Source organism: Temnothorax americanus, unplaced genomic scaffold (genome assembly GCF_048541705.1).
Source record: "Temnothorax americanus isolate GAGA-0224 unplaced genomic scaffold, ASM4854170v1 Scaffold9, whole genome shotgun sequence".
NCBI lineage: Eukaryota > Metazoa > Arthropoda > Insecta > Hymenoptera > Formicidae > Temnothorax > Temnothorax americanus.
Window position 1 is genome coordinate 1,687,782 of NW_027509812.1, and position 21,897 is coordinate 1,709,678.

The 21,897-nt window shown below is 36.8% G+C and overlaps 3 protein-coding genes across 7 annotated transcripts; 2 read left to right on the forward strand and 1 right to left on the reverse strand.

Annotated features, from left to right (window-relative positions):
- Positions 1 to 672: 672 nt before the first annotated feature.
- LOC143907780 (uncharacterized) lies at positions 673 to 4,867 on the reverse strand. The gene is made up of 3 exons (XM_077424745.1): positions 4,558 to 4,867; positions 4,240 to 4,476; positions 673 to 4,165 (listed from the first exon to the last, which is right to left on the reverse strand). The coding sequence occupies exon 3, from the start codon at positions 4,142 to 4,144 to the stop codon at positions 2,573 to 2,575; it is 1,572 nt and encodes a 523-aa protein (XP_077280871.1). The 5' UTR covers positions 4,145 to 4,165; positions 4,240 to 4,476; positions 4,558 to 4,867; the 3' UTR covers positions 673 to 2,572.
- A 1,088-nt stretch (positions 4,868 to 5,955) lies between these two features.
- LOC143907782 (uncharacterized) lies at positions 5,956 to 12,581 on the forward strand. Of its 3 annotated transcripts, none has more exons than XM_077424748.1 (4): positions 5,956 to 6,216; positions 6,696 to 7,001; positions 10,477 to 10,732; positions 11,017 to 12,581. In XM_077424748.1, exons 2-4 carry the CDS (start codon positions 6,984 to 6,986, stop codon positions 11,361 to 11,363), a joined length of 621 nt encoding a protein of 206 aa, XP_077280874.1. In that variant the 5' UTR covers positions 5,956 to 6,216; positions 6,696 to 6,983; the 3' UTR covers positions 11,364 to 12,581. The 3 variants fall into 3 exon arrangements, with proteins under 3 accessions (XP_077280874.1, XP_077280875.1, XP_077280873.1); XM_077424749.1 differs by having other exon boundaries at positions 5,956 to 6,125; XM_077424747.1 differs by lacking the exons at positions 5,956 to 6,216; positions 6,696 to 7,001 and adding an exon at positions 9,712 to 9,982.
- A 2,777-nt stretch (positions 12,582 to 15,358) lies between these two features.
- Positions 15,359 to 21,877, forward strand: LOC143908137 (sensory neuron membrane protein 1-like). 3 transcript variants are annotated; one of them, XM_077425488.1, is made up of 10 exons: positions 15,359 to 15,681; positions 16,019 to 16,203; positions 16,272 to 16,385; positions 16,755 to 16,912; positions 17,208 to 17,404; positions 17,899 to 18,104; positions 18,485 to 18,740; positions 19,270 to 19,481; positions 19,821 to 20,047; positions 20,236 to 21,877. In XM_077425488.1, exons 2-10 carry the CDS (start codon positions 16,024 to 16,026, stop codon positions 20,432 to 20,434), a joined length of 1,749 nt encoding a protein of 582 aa, XP_077281614.1. In that variant the 5' UTR covers positions 15,359 to 15,681; positions 16,019 to 16,023; the 3' UTR covers positions 20,435 to 21,877. The 3 variants fall into 3 exon arrangements, with proteins under 3 accessions (XP_077281614.1, XP_077281615.1, XP_077281617.1); XM_077425489.1 differs by having other exon boundaries at positions 15,360 to 15,681; positions 16,024 to 16,203; XM_077425491.1 differs by lacking the exon at positions 16,019 to 16,203 and having other exon boundaries at positions 15,362 to 15,681.
- The last annotated feature ends 20 nt before the right edge of the window (positions 21,878 to 21,897 follow it).

The following is a 21,897-nucleotide window of genomic DNA, read 5'->3' on the forward strand; positions in this document are numbered from 1 at the left end:
TTTAGCAAGCTATAACACACTTTCTCAGTTTTTTTTAAATTGAAAAAGTATTAAAAATCGGCTTAGATTCTCTACGTTAATTATAGAGATTGGCTTTCCGACTTTCCAGAGTCCCGAACCACTCACCTACAGCGTAACGGAGATCGTGAGAACATAATTTGTAATTGTTATACCGCTGATGATGGCTCAATGCGGAGCCAAAACGTTCGGACAAATGTAAGATTTAAATAAATGGATTTATTACGCAAAAATAACAACGTTAACTCTCAATAGCCAGATTAATCTTTATTGTTTCATTACCGAGAGTCCTAACTAATTGATTTTAATAATTTGTGTATTCAGCGCGAACATTTTAATTCTTATTTTCGTAAAGTGGAGATTTTTGAGTCTCTCCATATTTGTTTTTTCTAAAATTGCTTCCGAATCAAATGCCGATCGATAAAGAATGACGGATATAATGGGCGCGTTCAGCAGACACAACTGTTGAGTTCGTCTTGTCAACACTCTGTGTTGATTGGTTGGTTCTAAAAGTAAGAGCCAATCCACGTTCGATTGCTATTGAGCGGCTTGGTCTGCTGAACCCGACCAATGATTCTGATCTATGACTACGAGAATTTACTTGCTCTGTTTTGATATATAACATAAAAAAGATAATATTTATACGAAAGAGAATATTGTTGATGAACATTTATTTTTCAGAACGAATACATAACAGAGCGGAAATTCTTGATGTAAAATTATAATAGCATAGGCCTACGATATTAGATTTACATACGCCGCAAAATATTTCCTGATGCACGAGTGAATTTGAACGAGTGAATGTAGTTAGTAATTACCTTGCAAGGTGTTTCTGTGTTTTATCGTACATTATAAATGCCATCGTGTTTAGCCTCGTAATTCTCATGTTACTGTATAAATCGTCGCGAGAATGGTACCGCGCGTCTCTCACGCGCTGATTATAGATGTTTAGAACGCCAGATTTCGCGAATCGAAATTAATTAAAATTAACGAAATAACGAAGCTAATTGTAGCGAGACTATAGATCAGGCTACAGCAGGACTGATAGCTCGGAATATCGCTTTCGTAAATATATTTCAATATAGGAATAATTAAAAAAATGTCACATAAACATATATTATTTGACATATACGTAATATACACGATGAGATTTAAACCTATAATGTGATCAGTATATGTACCTTTACAGGCTGTAAGAAAATGCATTGCATCTGCGATGCAATTTTTCGAACGAGTGATACGCATGAAGTGAGCGCGTGATAGCGGAATGTATTTACATTACAAATTTGTATTTATTCTGTATTTTCGGGTTCGTATATAGAGAGCGGCTTGCATTGTTCGGAAAATTTAGGAACACAAAACAAAAAGTAAAAAATTACAAACAAAATTTTAATCTTACAAATAAAAATAAATGATATAACGTACATATAATTAAGAATGTAAAAAAAATTATAACATTATAAAATATCTAAGATTTATAAATTATTATTAAAATTAAATATGTCACATTGCACTTCGTACATCAAATAATGAAAAAATTCTTATTTTTTTGGAACCGTAAACGTTGGCAATAGAACATCACGGAAAAACTTTTCGAATTTCCAAGGTTCAAACTTTATTTTCATACGCTGAACAAATCTGTTAATAACTACTGCACACGATATATAAATGATAGTATATAAATCTACATATAATAATCAAATACTGCACAAAGTTTCTTTAACATGCTAACAAACAGCGAATTGTTGATCAAAGAAAAATCATAAAATCAGTTAAGCTCCATAATTATTGCAGTTTTTCAAAGTTTCTATAAAACGAATCAGGATAACAAAATCGCTATTATTACCAATTGTTTATCTGAACGTGTTCCTAAATTTTCTGGCGATAGCTTGTAGAGAATTCGATTGTACTGCTCTGCGCTAGTGCATATTAAAACCCGTACTATACGTGAAATTATTCAAATGCAAAAATATTTGGACTGATGAAATATGACATATTTTACCTAAGATATATATCTGCTATTTCTCATCGGTCAATGTTAATATATATTTTTTTTTTTGAATAATTTCAAGTACAATATAATTTTCCGTACATCGGTACAGAGTAGCGCAGGCGGTCGAATTTGTTAAGTTCATCAGAAAATACCTGCTATTTCGATCGTTTCACGACTATATGTTCCGTACCTATTTTCCTCCTTATCTACTTTTGGATCGCTAATATACGTGTTTAATTATCATCGATATATTTTAGTTAACAGAAAAAGACAGAAGAGAAGAATGTAACATGTTCTGCGTAAAATTAACGTTCCGTGGTATAAATTGATATAAAAATCCTGAAGCAAACGATACACATTTTTAAAAATAGCGCATAAATTACATCTATATAAACGGCACTTACAATTGTATCAGTTTTATTTGAGAGTCCAACTTTAGTATCACTATTACGAGAATGCTCGAGAGGATGTTTAACAGTAAAAGCTAACGACCGTTCATAAGAAAAGTTTGTTGCTTTCATTATCACGACTTAAGTAAACTCAAACGATATTTTTTTGTCTTTATGACGGATCGTAGAGATCGGTTTCTTGTTTCAAAGGCTCGATTTCGTTGTCGTAGTAGATGTCCGAGTCTTTAAAGTCGGGAACTACAACGATATCGATAGCGTCCCCCTTCAGTTCGTAACCGTCGTCTTCCATAATCTCTTCCTCTTCCACTTTTACATTCCCCACGCTGTGCTCCTCCGTGAGATGCGTGCGAAGAGCGGATAAGGCGTAAAATATTTTGTCGCATAGATTACATTGAAACGTCTTACCGTCGGCCGCGCGCAAACAATGCGTGTAATCATTGGACGATGATTTCATGGGCTGATAAACCTTTCTGTGCAGGGCCATATGTTTCTCGTGATCCATGGAGAGAATAAACTCGTAAGAACAGATCGGACACTTCAGGTTGTGCTTCGTCCACATCGTGTGTATCTTCAATCGGTGGAGATTCTCGTAGACCTCGCCGCAAATAGGGCACTTGAGGCATATGTGATTCTTCAGGGTCTCCAGGTTCTCGTAGATACCGCTACACTCGTTGCACTGATACGACTTTTGTTTCTTACAGGTGTGCTTGAACCAGTGCCTTTCCAGCTGCGCCAGGAGATCGAATACCAACTCGCAGACCGCGCAGGCGAACATTCCGTGATGATCGCGCTTCAGGCCGTACTCCAGCAAGCTGGTCGAGCACTGATAATGCTTCTCATAGTTGTCCTTGCGCAGCAGGCTCTCGTTGCAGGATTCACATTGGTTTTGATGCTTGGTCAAGTGAGCAAATAACATTCCGGGCTCGGCGTTGCAGTAATTACAAAAATTACACATGTAACCGTTATCCGCCGTCGCGTGCAGGTGAGAGAGCAGGTGCCTCTGATAGGTATTCGGGCTGAAGAATGTCGCACCGCATGCGGGACACTTGAGATAGGGTCTCTTCTTATCCGTGTAGTGCAGGGACAGGGGATTCACCTTTTTCGTCCACTTCTTGTCTCTTTTGATCTTTGCCGAGTCGTCGTACACGATGTCTTCCAAGATGGGGATCTTGGGGATACGCTCGTGCTCCTCGGAGGACGTGCTTTGGCTGGTTTCGTCCTGCGTCGACTGATCGCTGTTAGCCGCGCATTTCCGCAAGTATACCATCTTGTTGTAGCTATGCTTCCACCTGCCGTTCTTTTGAATCTTGGAGATTTTATGCATACTCTGCTCAAACAGCTCCTCCATTCTGACTCCCGCGTCCTCGAGGGTCCTCGAGACGGAAGGCTCGATCTTGCGGGACACGCCAGAGGGATCCTTCGCGAGGTAGAGCAAATCCATCGGCGTTTCCTCTTCCGGGGGCTCCACTTTGCGCGGAACAGCTTCCACGCTACTTCGCAACTTACGTCCACTGCCACTGGCATGTTTGCTCTTCCTGTGGCCCTTGCTCTTCTTCTCCTCCGCGGTCTTCCTCGTCTTCTTGGGCACGTTCTCGCCCTCGATCTCGTCCAGCTTCAGCATCCTGTCGGTCTTCTGGTTGCGCCGCCTCATCGACGCTGCGTTTACACGATCAGGGCGAGATACGGGGTACGCGTGTTCACACCACGCCAGACGTCGTGACATAACCTGAGACCTCGGCGTGTCCTGTTAACAGCCGAATGTGAGAAAACACGCGAGATATCTCGCCGATTCCGCGAATACCTGGCGCGCGTACTCACGTGTCGCGGTCGGTCGCATAGTCGACTGGAGGAGGGCTTCACGACGCGCTGTCACGTTGCATTGATTTTTCCGGGCTCCGGATGCCTCCGGACGCATGGCCGTCCGCCGTCCCAGGTCCCAGAGCGGCGCGAGGAAGCCGCGGTAACCGCCCGGCGTGGTCGACGCTTCCGTGGCTCGTAATCAAGGGTACCGCGTAACCACCCTGGCGTTTCTCTTCCCCGATAACGCAGGATCAGCTGTTCTTCGAGACAGATGTGAGAGAGAGAGAGACCGAACGATCTCGTTCGCCATGCCGCGTAGCGTCGCTTGTCGCTTACCCGTCCACCGCGTTCCGCTTTCGAAGTAGAAAGGGTTCGATAACGGGCCTTCGACGACTCGCGCCGCGAATCGATGCGAAAGAAAGAAAGTAAGGAAGGAAAGATAAAGAACGTGTGTGGGATCTCTTTGCCTTCTCCTTCCCTCGGACAACACCCCCGGACCCCGGATATTCGCCTATTTTGTTTTAAACGAACTTCCCGTTCGATGGGAAGGAGCAGGAGGAAGTTAATGACTTTGCAAGACTTTTTCCAATTTCTACCTATTCGTTTTAATGCTCGTTCGTCACAATCAGTCACAATTGTAGATTGCGAGATAAAATCGTGATACTTTTTTCAGCTGTGTCAAGTAGAAACGAAGTTAGGTCTTTTTGACGAGAAAGTATCTTTCCCCTCTCTCTCTCTCTCTCTTCCCTTCTCTTTTTCTCTCTCTTTCTTTGCCTTATATACGGTGTGTCTTTCAAAGATTTATATTGCCTGATGGGCAATCTAAAAGTTCGATATTAAATTGTTAATAATAATGCACACACGCGGTTGATTAACGTTATGGTTTTGAAATTACGTTATTATCTAACAAAGCGATTTTCTATACATCTACTTAGACAATATACTTGTCTCAGCTTATGTTTTAGTCTTTAGCGTAAACGCGAAAGTGCACAATCTACCTTTCGCCGACGGATGAGGTGCGTGAGAAAGAAAAGAATTGTGTCAAGAATTATGAAAAGAAAAATACGAGAAGCCTCTAGTCTTTCAGCTTTCTCGAGTTCCCTCAAAATCAGTTAATTTCTGGATATATATTTTTCCACTTTCGCATTGTCTGCAACTTTGCGTAAAAGCATAAGAAACCCTCCCCCACAATAAGCTTTTGATATAATTAAATAATCCTAACGAGAATCCCCTGAAGAATCTAATCGCCGGATAAGTAAATCGGAATCCTTCTTTTTATTCTACTGAAATTTCCCTTAAAACTATGTACATATAAACGGCGTCGAAGTGTCGAACGTCGTTTTCTATATATATTCCTTTTCTATACATTTTTGACGACCCTCCGCCCTTTTTCGGCCGAGTTCAGTTAAGTTCAGTTCTTGTTGGTCTTTCTCTTTTTGTGATCGTGGCCGTGGGCAAGATGGTCGGCGATGTCGGCATGGGCATGGGCATCGCGGTGGTCGTAACCGTGACCGTAACCGTGCGCCAGCACGTGACCAAGCCCATGACCGAAACCGTGGGCGAGGGGGGCTAGGGGTGCGATGCCGGTGTCCAAGTGCAGGGTGGCCGACGGCGAGTGAACGGGGTAAAGGTGATCGGGTGCGTAGTCGCGCGCATAGATGGCGCCAGCAGGGCCGCCGAGCGGGATCAGCGGGAGCGCCTGGAGTCCCTCGAGTTGGAGTTGGAGAGCCGAGGGCGGCAAGGGCAAGCTGGGCAAGGAGTGCACTGGAACCGGGACGGGAACCGGTACCGGCACGGGCACTGGATGCCGCACGGGAACCGGATACGGCTGCTGCACGGGCACCGCGATCGGCTCCTTCACCGGGATCGGCACCGGACGCTCCACGGGAATCGGCACCGCCTGTGTAATGGAAAGAAAGATGTTTCGGTTAATTGCGACTCGATTTTTACATCCCTCCCGTCCCCCAATAATGAGAAAACGAAACTCACGTCACGGTAATTTTAATGAGCTTCTTTCGTTTATTAAATATTTTTTTGGTTTCTTCTTACTTTTTCCAAAAATGAGTAATTTTATATACATGTCCTCAATTACTTTAATAAGGGAGTAAAAATCATCCCAAGTGACCATTTATGAAGAAAAAAAATCAGGCATCTGTTTTTAGATTTAAAAAAGAAGAGTATGTAAAAAACAAATTGCAAATGACTGTTTCGATGGAAAGAACATCGGAGCTCCGGTTATAATTATAATGAGAAATTTTTAGAAGTGATTTTTTTTAAGTATCAGGTCATTTTGTAGTTTCGATTCTGTTATAATTGAGAATGCAAGGCTCCTCTGAAAATAAGCTTTAGAGATGCGAAAGATGATGTTCGTGACACAAGTCGACTTTACATGTTTAGAACATTAGCTCAATATTCGCTTATCAACGCAAACTAAATTTTACGAAATTTCCACGAATTTTTCGCATTGTTTTCAGCAAAACTGCTGCGAAAGGAAGAGTGATCATCGTTAATAGACTTCGCACGTCGATATGAAAGTAAAGTTGACGAGACGCTACCTGAGGTACCGGTACCGGGACGGGGACCGGTTTGTGAATGATTTTCTCGATCGGCACCGGCACGTGATACGGTTTCTCTATGATCACTGGCTGCGGGACTGGCACCGGCTTCTCCACCACCAAGTGCTTCGTTATGTACACCGGGAGGGTTTTTAGAATTCCAGGTGTCAGGGCGACGCCACCTCTACCATAAGTTGCATCTGCCAGATGCAGCCTGCACGAAATGTAAATATAACATTGTTATTATTCTATGATTTGTAGGAAGTATATTAAACACACAAAAAAAAGAAAATCAGAAGGGTAACAAATTTGCGAGGAAAAAATAATCTTCTGAAAAATATTTATAAACGCTCCATGATATTCGTGTGATTTTTCGTTCAGTTAGTATTTCATTTATTTACGAGTTATTATAGAATGTTAAAACACTTGCAAAACGCCTGTACAATTTAGAGATTTACTCTAAATTATTTTAAATTATTTATAAACTTTATTATTTTTTTTTAATAAGTGTATTTAGATTTTTATGATTATTTTTACCCTGCATGCAGATTGATTTCGGGAAATTTGAGTCCCGAACTCAAGGGGATGGGATCGATTGACCACGGTTGTCCGTGTCCATAAGAGCTCCCCGATAGACCAATCCACCCGTCGTTACCGATGATACCTCGTTTTTGCTGCTTCGCATCTTTCAGCACCGACGCGAATGCGCAGGTGTATAACAATGTCAGGAACAGCTAAAATACCGAATCAAGGCAATGAAATTCGAAAAACTAATATCTTATTGTTAGAGAGAGATCTTTAATTATTCAAGACATAAATTATAAACGTTATACTTGAAAGATTTATATGTGAATTTAATAAAAATAGTTAGGAGTTGTAGTATTAGAAAAGAAGATTGATCGTTTCAGGAAGATATGATCCAGATATTTTATATTAATAAATTTACTCGATTTACGCTACTTAAATGACGAAATGCAGCTACTTACAAAGATCTTCGACATTGCTCTCTTGTCGCGGACGAACTGTTCGTAAGATTGTAACAACGGAAGCCTTTTATATTTGCGAATCGTACCAGTGACGACTTGACGGGTCCAGATCGAGAAGCAGGACAAGTTCCCATTTACGATCAAATCGGAAATTCACCCTTGTTGATCGATATCCCGAGCTTCCGGTGATGAAAGTTGGTTGCCGATGAATCTAGTTTGTAGTGACATTTCAAAATAACTTCTATAGTAAATGTATACATTAGAAAGAATATCACAACCATAAAATATGATAACTATTACTTAATATTCAATCGATATATTTGACAGATTAATTAAATAATTAATATTAAATTGATTAAATTACTGAATCAAAATTTAATTCGTGCAGATTTAGGTAGCATACCGGATACTTATTTAAGATGTAAAAACTATTGTTAAGCAGTATTGAATATTATTGAATATTACAAGTGCACATGTGTCTTCTGCCAAGAACGACACTAGTTTGCCACTTGATTGCGAACTCGTGCTCGTAATATTGACACCGTAATTACGTTCGGCGATTCGTAGCACTTGTACCACTTACCTACATCCCTATACCTATTTAATTATGCCTGGAAACGCACTTCCGCACACGTACGGTGAGAAGGAAAACGCTTAAGAATTTCGCGTGCCGTTTAATACTGTCTGCATGAGCGATGGATGAATATAAAATTGCAACAACTAATTCTCAGTCATACTGGTACTCTGGATTAGCTAATTCTAAGTTACCAACATGTTGGTCTCTATATTACTCTCTCGCTTATATGATATAGATAAAAAAGATGTAGATAACATTTATTAACGTGCTAACTTCTTGCAAATTTTATCAATAGACTGGCAAATAATATTTTAGACATTTAAATATAATAAAATATTGATATTTATACGCAAGAGTAGATGACGGAAGCGAAAGCGAATTGAAGTCTAGGCTTTTAGAAGTTCACAAAAAAACAAGAGAAGAGCTCAAGTAATAAAAGTTTTCCTCTTTTTCTCGTAATAACGCATTGTTCTCCTGTCGAGGTTTTCGCACTGCGTGTCTACCGGAACGTTTCTTTGTTATACTTTATCACTACGTATGTGCATTCCGCTAATTCGCGATACGTGGCTGGCGAACCTTGGGCGTTAGTGTCATTGGGCGTGTTGTTACGCATTCGTCGATTCGAACTCGCCGATGAATAATGAATGGCAGGCATAACGTGGTCGGCATTAGGAACGCGACGGCATTAGGCACTTAGAAAATGAAAGTTAGGAAAGTCTAACGCGGTTAATGCGGAAGCAAAGAGGAAAACGCGTCCGTCTCGATCTCGTTGACCGAATAGAGGACGTCGGAGAACGCTGAAAGAAACTGGAATCGCCATTTGCATTTGCTGCCGCATATCTTCATCTTTTGCTTACGCGGGAAACTTACATGACTTACTTACATTGTTATTAATTCGATGATTTATTGTTAAAAAACATTTACATTCAGCGTTTTGTATACCGGACATCTTTATTTGTGTATCGAACGACAGCGCGTTATTGATTAATTGTTTAATTGCTGTAAATTAATATCATTTATTCATTTCGTGATAATTTAAACGATCTATAATTTATGTTAGATTTTAAAATACTTATAATCTTATATATATTATTTGATGCGTGCAATGTATTACTGCGTACTCTTTTTCATATGCTTTTTATATTATACGGCGCATAAAATCGTAAATAGAACTCCATGTTGAATTCTAATACGATTTATATAGATTAAAGTTAGAGTATGTCTTATAATGTAATTATCGATGCAATGCATTTCGCGCGGAACGATTCCAATCGTGTATCGGGCGCGATCGCGGCTATCTAACGATCGGTATAGACCGAACGATCGTCGATAAACCTCTGACTAACTGCGCTGCTAATGTATGCTGCAGGATTTTTTCGTCACGCGTCTTTCTCGTTTGCCTTCGTCCGATCTCCTAGGAGAGAAAAGCAACCGCCATTTGGCCATCGACCAGGTTCGAATAGCAGCGAAAGTGTATCGGCTCATAGAATCGCTCCTCTTCTTCGTTCGGGCGATGCGTCACATCGGTGCTGATGCCCTATAAATACATATGGGGGTCACGATTCCGGAGCGAACTCAGTTTTTCGTTGGCGTTGCTACCGGTAACTGGAACCCTTGAGCGACCCATCATGAGGCTCCTCCTGGTACCAGCGCGAATTCTCGCTTTTGTTTTATTGCCATCAATCGCGTTTGACGTAATTCGCATCGACGTAATTTACATTCGGATGCACCGCGGCGAAAGATGGAGAACGTTGATTTAGTGAATCGTTTGTGCATCGTTTGTGAATTGCAATAAACGATTGTGCATCGTTTCTAATACTCCGTGCGATCTAAAAAGATCTACAAACTAATTGTAATCTAATATTGTATTAAAAAACGTTAAAGCAATTGAACTGAAATTACGAAATTATGAGTAAAATCTTTTTTAAAACTTGTAATTATAGATATATGTATAATCAGATTTTTAGTTTCCAAAGCATCATTAAGTTCGAAAAAATTTTATAGTTTTTGGCACTGTTGATTGCATTGCCGTGAAATACATCTCATATAATAAATTTATTTAAAATCAACCTTCCGAGAGTTTTCTCTGTATAAGAACGTAATTCAGTCGACTTGACATCTCGTTATGTTTTTACAGGTAATAATGTTGGTGTTGGCCAGCAGTGCAGCCATTATTGTTGACAAGAGTTCAGAGCAACAAAGCGCTTTCGTAAAAGCGAAGAAACACGGGAAAAGAGGTCTAGACGGCTTAGGATACGGTCTGCCTGAGTATCAGGAACATGTGTACGGTCCAGCGTCAGCACCACCGCCCCCGCCGATTTATGAAATTCCAGCCCCAGACGCTGGGCATCCGCTACCGGAACCGCCACCCTCCGTTGTTGGACATCCAGTTGGTGAGTAAACTCTTATTGATTTTCTTACTTTATTAATTTTAAATTTATTTTGAGATTGAAGTATATTGATACAAATAACTTAATTCCTTAATATTAAAGCGTACTTTAGCTAGAAGGAAACGCTCATAAATTGCCTTTTAGCTTTACGTGATAAAGAAGAGAAATATGATTTTATTTAGTGGCTTTGGACTTTATTCGTTACATAAAACTAGATCGAAATTATCTGAATTGTTTAAATTGTATTAATGGATGCGTCTGTGAACAACATCTCTGTACTCTTTCAGCGGCAGTGCCTGTGCCCGTGCCCGTAGCGGTGCCGGTCACCAAGCACGTACCGATCGCTATACCCGTGCCGATTCACGTCGATCGCGCTGTGCCGGTGGCGGTGCCGGTGCCGAAACCGTATCCCGTCACCGTGGAGAAGATCGTTCACGTGGACCGGCCGGTGCACGTTCCGGTCGATCGGCCGGTGCATGTCCCAGTGCCAGTACCGAAACCGTATCCTGTCGCTTTCGAGAAAATCGTGCATGTAGACCGACCCGTACACGTGGCTGTGCCTGTGCACGTGCCGAAACCGTACCCAGTACCGGTCGCTATACACGCGCATTATAAGTCACATTACGGTTGGTAGCGCACTGCCATAGCGCACTACTCATCGAGCTCCGTTCTAATACAGTAGCGATGGTGTATTTTCGCTAATATCATAACTTAACATGTTCTTTTATTATTATAATTTTTATAATAATATAAGTGCACTAACTTTATTATTGTTATAGATTTATTCTTGATACTTAATTATTCGCTAATTATTCTTATAAGTATCTCTTGATACTTAATTATTCATTGATTATTCATAATTAATCTTGCCTGACTGAAATGTTTGAAATTGATTATTGCGCGTCAGTGAGTGTTTGCATGTGCCTGTCTTTTTTTAACGATATCTTAAGATACTTTTCGGATACGTGTACCTTGCTAGGGTTCTTTTATTTTTTGCTCATTGATACAAATTTTGTGTAAAAATAGAGAAGTCAAATAAATATTCTTCTACCGAAATCTGTCTTCTGAGCAACCTTGAGAATAATACTGCTATCACCGTATGAATGGCGTGAACTTGTTCTATTAGTAAGAATCTTTATCATGATTAATGCAGTAATAATATCGTGAGGTAGTTACAAGGTGAGAACAATTTATTTATGCATTTATATATCTATAAAGAAAAAAGTTTGAACTATGCAGCGACGGCGTGTCCTTGATTTTTAACGATATCATTATTTAATGATTTGTTAAATTAAATTAGAATTTTTGCAGGTTGTATATTTAACTTTACAGAGCTTATATCAAAATCGAAAGATGGATAAGTCGTGATGTGTCAGTAACCACGTGTGTGTAATTACCTAAAAAATAATAACTTTGAGGTCAATAAAATAGTGAATGTAGGAAAATCTCTCCCTAAAGATGCGAAAAGCATAACGATGAAAAATTTGACATATTACATTGTCTGGTCACTTCATTATCACGTTGGAGGGAGGTTTCAACGGCCAATGATATACCATCGCGTGTCCTCTTACCTGTGCTTGCGCATCGAGCGATACGGTGCGGAAAATGTCGTCCCTACCTCCCACGATCGGAAAAGTGTACCGATGGAAGCGACAGGGAAAGGTCGCGTTTTCCACGTAGCGGCTCTCTCATGCATTGTTGACGAGCGAATTGCTAGGCGAGGCGTCGTACGCTACCACCGCTTGTGTTAAGAAGGATATATAATCCTACTTTCGTCTATAGGTCCGAGAACTACATTTCACTAACTCCCGAAGAATCCGCGAATTTTCAACTCCGATCGATTCTATGATTGACAGATACCTTTTGATGTAAATTAATAAATGAAATAATTGAAAGATACCAGTCTGTACTTTCCTGAATAATGATATAATTTGTGCCTTCAATAATTATACTGATTGACATCAAATGTAAGAAAAGATAAAAAAAGGAAATAATTACATTTTCTTGTAATAACTTATACTCGGAAAAAAATTATTATTCAATGCTGATACTACATATTGTTCAGCAAGTAGATTACAACAGAAATAAACAGGCAGCGTTAGAAGGTTGCTATACACGATCTCGATATATCAGCGTGTGAACAAACGCGATGGTTTTCTGGTTATCGACTATCATTCACACCGATTACTCCGCAAATGAAACGAGAAAACACGTGGACGCGTTCTCGCCCTATGTCATCCGGGAAAAGGCTCATGTCACCCATCAGATCACTATGCTATCCGAAAGAAACCCGTAACCCCGTTACGGTGAACCGCTATCTTTCTGCCATCGTAGCTCTCAGTATCCGTTTAGCGAGGTAGATACGCGGATTTTCTCTCTTTCGATAAGGAACGCGAGTGCTTCACCTCTGCGAGGAGAGATTCTAGTCGCGATCGTACGTTGGTGCTCAGTTTTCCACGCGAAAAATTTCGACGGTTGTTCGTATTCGCACAAAGAAGCATTCGCTGATCGAAATTTTACAGTGTAATAAGATAATCGAGTGTAGTTTATTTCTTCGTAATTTATTTATTTACGCATGACGTGATTCATAGTGTTGAGAGAATTGATTTCTCGATTCAGTTCCTGAATTTCTATGACAGACATAGACATATGACGTTATTTAGTTTGTGATTTAATTATATACGTGTTGTCTCTCAATGTTCAAACGACTTGAAGCGAAAAATAGAGGTATGAAACTAAAAGATGGAACAGAATGTGAAAAAAATTGTATTATCTTATAACTGTACTGTCTTATAACATTATTTTTTTCTTACATTGATTATTAATATTAAAAAATGAATATTACCTAAAACAAGCATCGAACTTTGTTCTTTTCGCAGACAGTTTTAATTTCTTTTTTTTATGATGGCTCTAATAATAATACAGCATGTCGATAAATTTTACCACTGTATAGGAAAATAATAATTTATATCGAAACTTGTTTTCTTCTCTTTCTGTATGTATATCAGTGAACTATGTTGTTCTAAATGTTAGGTGTTACACAAAGTGCAAGTTAATTGCTAATATTACTTCGCAATGTTGTGTCATACAACATACTAAACCTTAATTGCGACTTCCTTAGAAGAAGTGGCTTATCTTTAGATTCTTGTCTTACGTACGAGCATCGGTTTTCTTTTATATGTATATAGTAATTTTTTTTAATGGGACCTCGGTTACGGTAACTACGTCTACGATAGACGTAAGTAATAATGTATAAAAGTTTCTCGTAGCAAGTGCTATAGGGTATCTATAGCAAGCTCATATTTAATTGATTCTTCGGCGCCTTTTGCGCGCTCGATAGGCGTTACACTTGACACCAAAGGGGTGGATCCATAACACTGACTTAAAGTCGACTTAAACATTGCCGTCGCGATCGAAGAAAATGAACTCTGGGTATTAATAGGAAACCGCGTACAAAAGATATTATACTTTAAAAAGTAAAATTATTCTTGTCTTCTGTCGGTGTTATTTTATTAAAATTTTTAAATTCTTTTTATGTTAATTCCTTAAATATATTTTTAATTTACACTTTAGCCCCGAATGTGGATAAATTAAAATAAATTATATATTTTTTCTGATTTATTAATTTTTTTATTAATTTACGCCATCTAAAATGTGTAACTGTAGTTGACTCCTTACATTTTGTTTAGGAATGTTTGAATATTATTTGTTTTGATAGTGTTTATTTCTTTATTTACAGTTCCGATATGATAAACACTTTGTATCTAGTTGTGTTAAACATTTTGTAGTTACAAAACTAGAGGAATGTGTAGCGAGATATGTACTCCCCATTGAACTATATCTAAGCTACGTCAGAGCTGTGTGCGCACACAATCGATAGATAATAATAGACAAATTATTTAGTAAAATTTGATTAATATGTTTTTATACATATTATAAATAAGCAAACATAAGTGTTATAAAAATTATTTTCTTTAAAATTTTTATAGAATTAATTGTTAACAAATTTTAATATTTTTAAAATGTGCCTGATAGAAGTAAATAATTTTTAATTTATATAAGTGATGATTATTTTTTTGTTATTTAAAAAATTAATTATGTAAATGCGTAATTTTTTAAAATTTACAATTACACTTTGTTACATTTTGGACTAAAAAACTTTTTTGACAAATCATTACTTTGACAGTGTTGGCTTAATATTTCATGAATCTTTAAGGGATTTGAATTGAGATTAATTTAAATTGAGTAGATAGAAAGATTTTCAGAAATGTGGTATAATTTTTTTATTTCCCAATTTATATAAAAATATAGATATTAATGATAAATATTATATAATATTAAGTTTAGATTTTTTAATGTTTTTTAATATTATCACAGTTTTATAATATATTGTTCTTATGAATTCTATTAAGAAAAAATTTGTTGAAATTCTATACTGCTGATGCTATTACTGCTTGAAATGTATATGTCTGTTTTGGATATTATAAATTTATATTTCAGATTTGCTATGTTATTCTTTAAAGATACAAGCTGCTACCATCTTGAAAGCATTAGGTAATAATCATTCGCGTTGTACATCTGATTTCTTATCAATAATTATTTTATTTGTTTTTTTTTAGCTGATAAATACAAATGTCATATAGAGGAAACCTTTTTGAAAAGCTCTCTTGAAAAGCTATTTTTATCGCAATTCAATAAACCTACTCAAAAGCTACTGATCGCGCAGTCGCAACATACCCGATGTCGTCGAATCACAGTCAATGGGACAAACAAAGATGCGTATGTGTATGTGAGAACGTGTGAATACGAGAGCAGCTCCGGGGGTGCGGGTAGCTTGCCGATGAGAATTGCTAAGGAGGACCGATAACAAGAAGACGTCCGAGGTTGGAGCGCAAGACATCGACGGAAGTGGACATTCGCACATCGACAATCTTTTTGAAGGATTTCCTCAGGTGTGCCACAGAAGCCTCACGAGGACCGAATTTTAAGAAAAAGGGAGCGCAAAATCTAAAATTTAAAAAACCGCGTAAAAGATTTGTCAATTATCAATCGTTCTGAGAACACAGGATCTTGATAATTTTGGAGATCAAAAACTTCGTACTTAGAAAAAAATCGAAAATTTTACAAACATCAGAATTCTATCAATTTAAAATTATCTGCAAAAAAATGTCGAAGAATCCGTTAACTCCGAAAACTAAGGATCTTGTTAATTTTAGAGATTTATTTTGTAAATTTTAGAAATCAAGATTTTATCAAATTTGGTAATCGAGAAATTTTCTGTTTTGAAAGTCAAGATGTCGGCGCAGCGAATGTGCGCTTTTCAAGAAATTTTTAAAAGACTGGAAAACAACGCGCGTCGTGTTTTATATCGAATAGACGACGCGATGCATAATCCGAATCTGAGGCGTTTATTATCCTTTTTCACGATCGGAAAGATTCTCAACATCGTGCTACACGTTATTGACGAATACAAGGTGCCAATTTGCTGTTGAAATCATTTCAAGACAAGAAATTTAATTCAGTTTGTGTGATGTGTTACCAGAAAAATATGGTGTCCGTGAAAAGACTGGGGCTCGCCGGGTCCTGTACGTTCTCCATCGGGCTTATCAGTTATAGTCTAGGATTTCCTTCTATGCTGAAGTCGCAAGTTAAATCTGTAAGTAATGATTAATACGTCAGTATCCTCAATCTAGCAAGCTCTATTCGAAATATTGAAATCAGAATTGCAAAAAGACAATTCTTGCAATACTTGGATTTACTATGAAATTAATTTTAAAATTGTCAATGTTTTGATAATAAAGTCTTTTCCAACTAACTTTAAATGAATTTTGCTATGTATAGAGAGTTTATTTTCATTTGAAGATTACTAATATAATAATTACTAATACTTATCGATAATTATTTAATGCTGGAAACAAAAATGTAGTTGCAGTGATCTGTCAAATTTTGTATTCTTCGAATATTAAATTTAATAGAAAAAAATCTAGTTTGTATCAAATTATACTGTATTTCACAAAATTTACAGCAAATTAGACTGAAGAAAGGAAGCGAAATACGTGATTTTTGGGAGAAACTTCCGCAGCCGCTAGATTTTAATATTTATGTCTTCAATGTAACAAATCCCACTGAGATTGCATCAGGATCGAAACCGATTGTCCAAGAAATAGGACCTTTTCACTACGAGTGAGTAATCTCTCTTTTATACGACACTATAACTTAATTTACTATTACCGAGGCGATTTGTTACTTGTTTTAAAAATATTGCGATTTTTGAATCTCTCAACATAAAAAAATAACATTTATGAGCAAATTTTTATACATATTTAAAATTTTGAAAAAAATTGGGAAGTATACTTAATTTGTCTGTTTTAGAAGCAAAAACGTTCGCTTATTATTGAATAATTTACATCTACAGTAGACATAAATAACATGTAGAAGTACAATGGAAATTGACGAACTACATTAATGTGATTTCTAGTTTGTATCGGGACAAGGAGAACATTGTGGACCGAGAAGAAGACGATACTGTTGAGTACAGTTTGCGACAAGTTTGGTACTTCAATCAGGAGAAAAGCATCATGTCGGAGGAAGTTGAAATTTACACGTTTCATCCAATCATGATAGCGGTAACTCTGATCATTCAAAGAGATAAGCCATCCACGATGGGAGTAATTAGTACGTATTTACAATGTGCGAAAGAATAAATACACGTACACGGCATATTTTTATATCAAAGAAATATCTACTTCAATGTAATACTTAATTTACGCGTAGATATTCAGTTCACGCCCAGGTAGCAGAGTGACGTCAAATGACATATTAATTCCGTCTTAATGACGCCCTCTCATTAAGACGTCTTTAGACGTCATTTTGCTACCTGGGCGCGATTTTGTCAATTTTGAATATCAAGTCTTACGTCAGTTTTATAAGTCAAGGATCTCGTTGATTTTGAAAATCGAAAGTGTATTAATTTTGGAAACTGAAGATTTTTACCGTTCGGCTTTTTTATTGTTATCAATTCAATCCACGTACGTGTATAGTTACTTCAAAATACATGATATCATATAATATGTACACGTTATACCGTGTGCTTCTTTTTTTCTCTCACTTAAAATTATACATAATGCAAACTAAATCTCTATTCTCTTACATTATTGATATCTCTCTAGGCAAAGCGCTGGACAGTATTTTCAAGAAACCCCAGTCGATATTTATCAAAACCTCCGTGAAAGATTTGTTCTTTAACGGAATACGTTTCGACTGCACGGATATAACAGATTTCGCTGGATCCGCAGTGTGCAACGCGTTGCAAGAAAGGGAACAGATATTAATTCGAGAGGAAGGTTTACGTTTCAGATATGGTTTTCTTGCTAGGGTAATGTTCTTGCATTATTTACGCAAATATTACGACTTTCTTGCGCTATTTGTGTGTTTTTATATTACTATATAATTGACAAAGAAAAGTGCTCGTTTGCCCTTAAAAATATTATCTATCTTACATGAAATCTTACATGAAGTGGTATTTTTATACACATTTTTAATATATTATTTTAATTGCACAAAACGCATTAATATCATTGTTGTCAAAATTATTTGAAAAAAATTAAATAATTTTTAGTATTTAGGACGTACAGATTAATTTAAATCCAGGCGAGATTAAATTTATCTGGACGGAATTATTATATTTTTTATTCCGGATTAAATTTAAAAAAATATAACATTTTTATATTTTGAAAATGGTATCTGTGCCTTTAGACAAATGGAAGCCTTTTGCCGGAACGCATAAGAGTATATCGCGGAATTAAAAATTACAAAGACGTGGGTCGTGTATTGACGGTAGGAAATGAAACGAGGATGGACATGTGGTCTGGCAGCCCTTGCAACGATTTTCGTGGTACAGACGGAACCATTTTTCCACCGTTTCTCAACAAGGAGAAAGAAGTCTGGGTACACTCTTTGGACATTTGCCGAAGTATCGGCGCTTACTACATCGAACCAGGAAAGGTTCAAGGTATCCATGACTCTATAAAAAAATACCATTCGTTTCAAATTGATTTCTTAAATTCGCCAATTTTTCTTCGCGGGTCACGATAACATAAAATTTGATAACTAGACGCAAAACTAATTAATTTTATTGATTAGCAGATTCAGTTATCTTATATAGTAACACTGGGAAATTTAAATTTAAATTTAGTAAACTCGGTTTATTAATGCAAAGATTAATTGAAAAATCAAGTTTAATTGTGAAGATGTGATACTTAAATAATGAACTCAAATATTTTTGGATCGAATATTTTCCAAATTTTACTTAAGTGTCCACTCTTCGTTGATTCTGAGACACTCTACACTTAGGCTGCGTTCGGGGAGCGCGCTATTAGCGCTATTTGCTTATTCTATCCTTGTTCTACACTTGATGAGCGATAAAGATAGAATGATGCAATAGCGCTAATAGCGCGCTCCCCGAACGCACCCTTAGAAACAAAAATCGCTCGGTAAGGTGATCTCGTTTAGATGCAACATTAGATAATTTTGCAACGCAGGTTTTAAGACGTTGCACTACTCAGCGGATTTGGGCGATCCAGCTGAGGATGAGGATGTGAGGTGCCTTTGTCTCGAGTCCGAAGGATGCATGCCTAAGAATGTATATAACGCAGGGCCCTGTAAAACTGTGCCTATAAGGATAAGTCTACCTCATTTTTTAGATTCTGATCCACGATATCTCGAGTTGATCGAGGGTTTAAATCCCGACCTCGTAAGTTTAACGATTGTTTATTTATTTGTTAAAATAAATATACTGGTCATTTTTTTGCCCCATGATTTTTTACCTACACGAAATAGTTTATTTTCTCTTTTACATAATTTAATTAGAATTTATGTAAATGTATAGAATTTATGTAAAACTAATTGTAAGTGAGAGATAAGAGCAAGGGAGATTATACTAATTAAATTAATTTTATAGAAATAATAATAAGGTTATAGTAGATAAATTTTAAGAAACAGCGTGAATTTATTGTGGCAATTTTAGACCAAGTTACTACAAATTATCAAACAATTACAATGTTCAGAATCGTGACAAGAGATTCTGTTACAGGAGAAGCACCGGATGACTTTCAACTTTGATCCGATGACAGGCACCCCAATAAAAGCGTACAAAAAGATTCAATTCAACGTGCTAGTTGGACCCATCCCCAAACTTCGTTTGATGAAAAATTTTCCGGAAGTGCTCTTCCCAATATTTTGGATAGAGGATGGACTCGAACTTGGAGATATTCTTATAAAACCGCTGAAAGTTGCATATTTGCAGATTAAAATCGCGAAGTGAGTGGTAATATTAATCCTTGATCTCTTCGCAAGCTTCTCGCCTCTATTGCGTTATTGTTTCAGTAATTTAGCTTCGGTATGAAATACCTGGACATTGCATACTAAAAAACTAGCGATTTTACAAAAACTTTTTGTTCTCGCACCAAATCTACTATAGCGGATGTCTGATCTATCTGTCTTTGCAGGATAGTGATGTGGCTCATGATCCTAGGTGGTATAGGGATGATGAGCGTCGCCGGAGTGAGGTATTACAAAGAAAAAAATGCGGGGAACACTGCGTTACCAGATCTTCTACCGGGTAAAGAGCAGAACAACGTGCCGCAAGAGTCGAAGATAACCGTCAGTACTATACAAGCTGAATTGGTACCACCTAGAATTGATTAACAGGGAGTAATAATTACTATTATACATGTATATTACGACACTGAAAAAATTGGGAGACGCGGTATTGATTGCACCGTATTGAAAACAATAATTTAGAAAAAGTCTTTACTTGACTAATATTTTGATAAGATTTCAACGAAGTTTATTCCAGTAGCATACCCCATTATTGTGATATAATTAAATAGAAATAATATATTTGTGTTAGGAAAACACGCGCAGATCATAGTTAATTGAATATTTTTATTGTATATTATAATATTATCCTAAAAAATATCGCGTTGAATGATACATTAGACATTAGAATAATGTTATTTTAATTCTAATATTTGTTACTTCCAGGTCGATTATAGCAACGACGTTCATCATACACGCATCAGCAAACGACCGCCATAAATATGTAAAAAACTATAATACTTATGGTTGTTAGCCGTCTGCGTATTATGAATGTCGTCGCCATCATCGATTCAGCAGTACTTTGTAGATCGAACAGTGATTAATATCAATATATTGAACTACTTCTCACTTCATTAGCTTCTATTGCAATCTGTATTATAGGCATATCGATAAATCGCACTTAATTAATTAATAATGTAATTGTTATTACAACCATGTTGCATATATTTTTTAATTTGGCGACATGGTATTCATTAAAGATCTATATTTGAAAACTAAATAAAAATAGGATATTTTAATAATCGCAATGGTTTATTTTTTTTGTTATGATTAAATAATAATTTCTTAAATTTATTTTAACTCTTAAATGCCACACCTCTCAAGAATCTCGTAAATGACATGAGGGGTTTAAAAGACCCCAGCATGAAAAATGTCTCCTTACTCATTGATTTTTTGATCTTTAGTTATGAAAATTTTTTTCAATGTTGTTCAAGGCTTAGAAAAGAGAATAAAATGCTTATATTGTTAAAATTTCAATTTTAACATAATATAAAAAATTAAGTAAACTGAGTACTGCTAAGTGTATGTACAAACGGGTAGGTCAATCACTCAACTATCATCAATGGGAGCATGAGCTCCATTTTTGGCAAGAACATTTGAAAACATTTCATTCTAAAGGGTCTGGGGTCCGCTGGACCCCACGGGGCATTTAAGGGTTAAATATAATCATCAATAATGATGAAAAGTACTTTGAAATTTCGACTGATGCGATGATTTCGTATGCCATTAACTTATCAATAACTTAATAATTTTTTTTGTCGTTATTCCTGAGAAGTTTTAACAATTTGGAAATCTTCTAATAGTTATGAAAAGAAAGTAACATTTTTAAAATTCTAATTAATTAATTCCATACTTCAACAGCAGTTTAGTCTAAAAATAAATTCTAGACTTCAATCTTTTTCTACAAGATTTTCGAAAAATATGCAAAACAGTTAAAACAGAAATTCAGAATAGAATTAATATATTGTATCTTTGTTTCAAATATAGAATAATAGAATTTGGTTCATTAT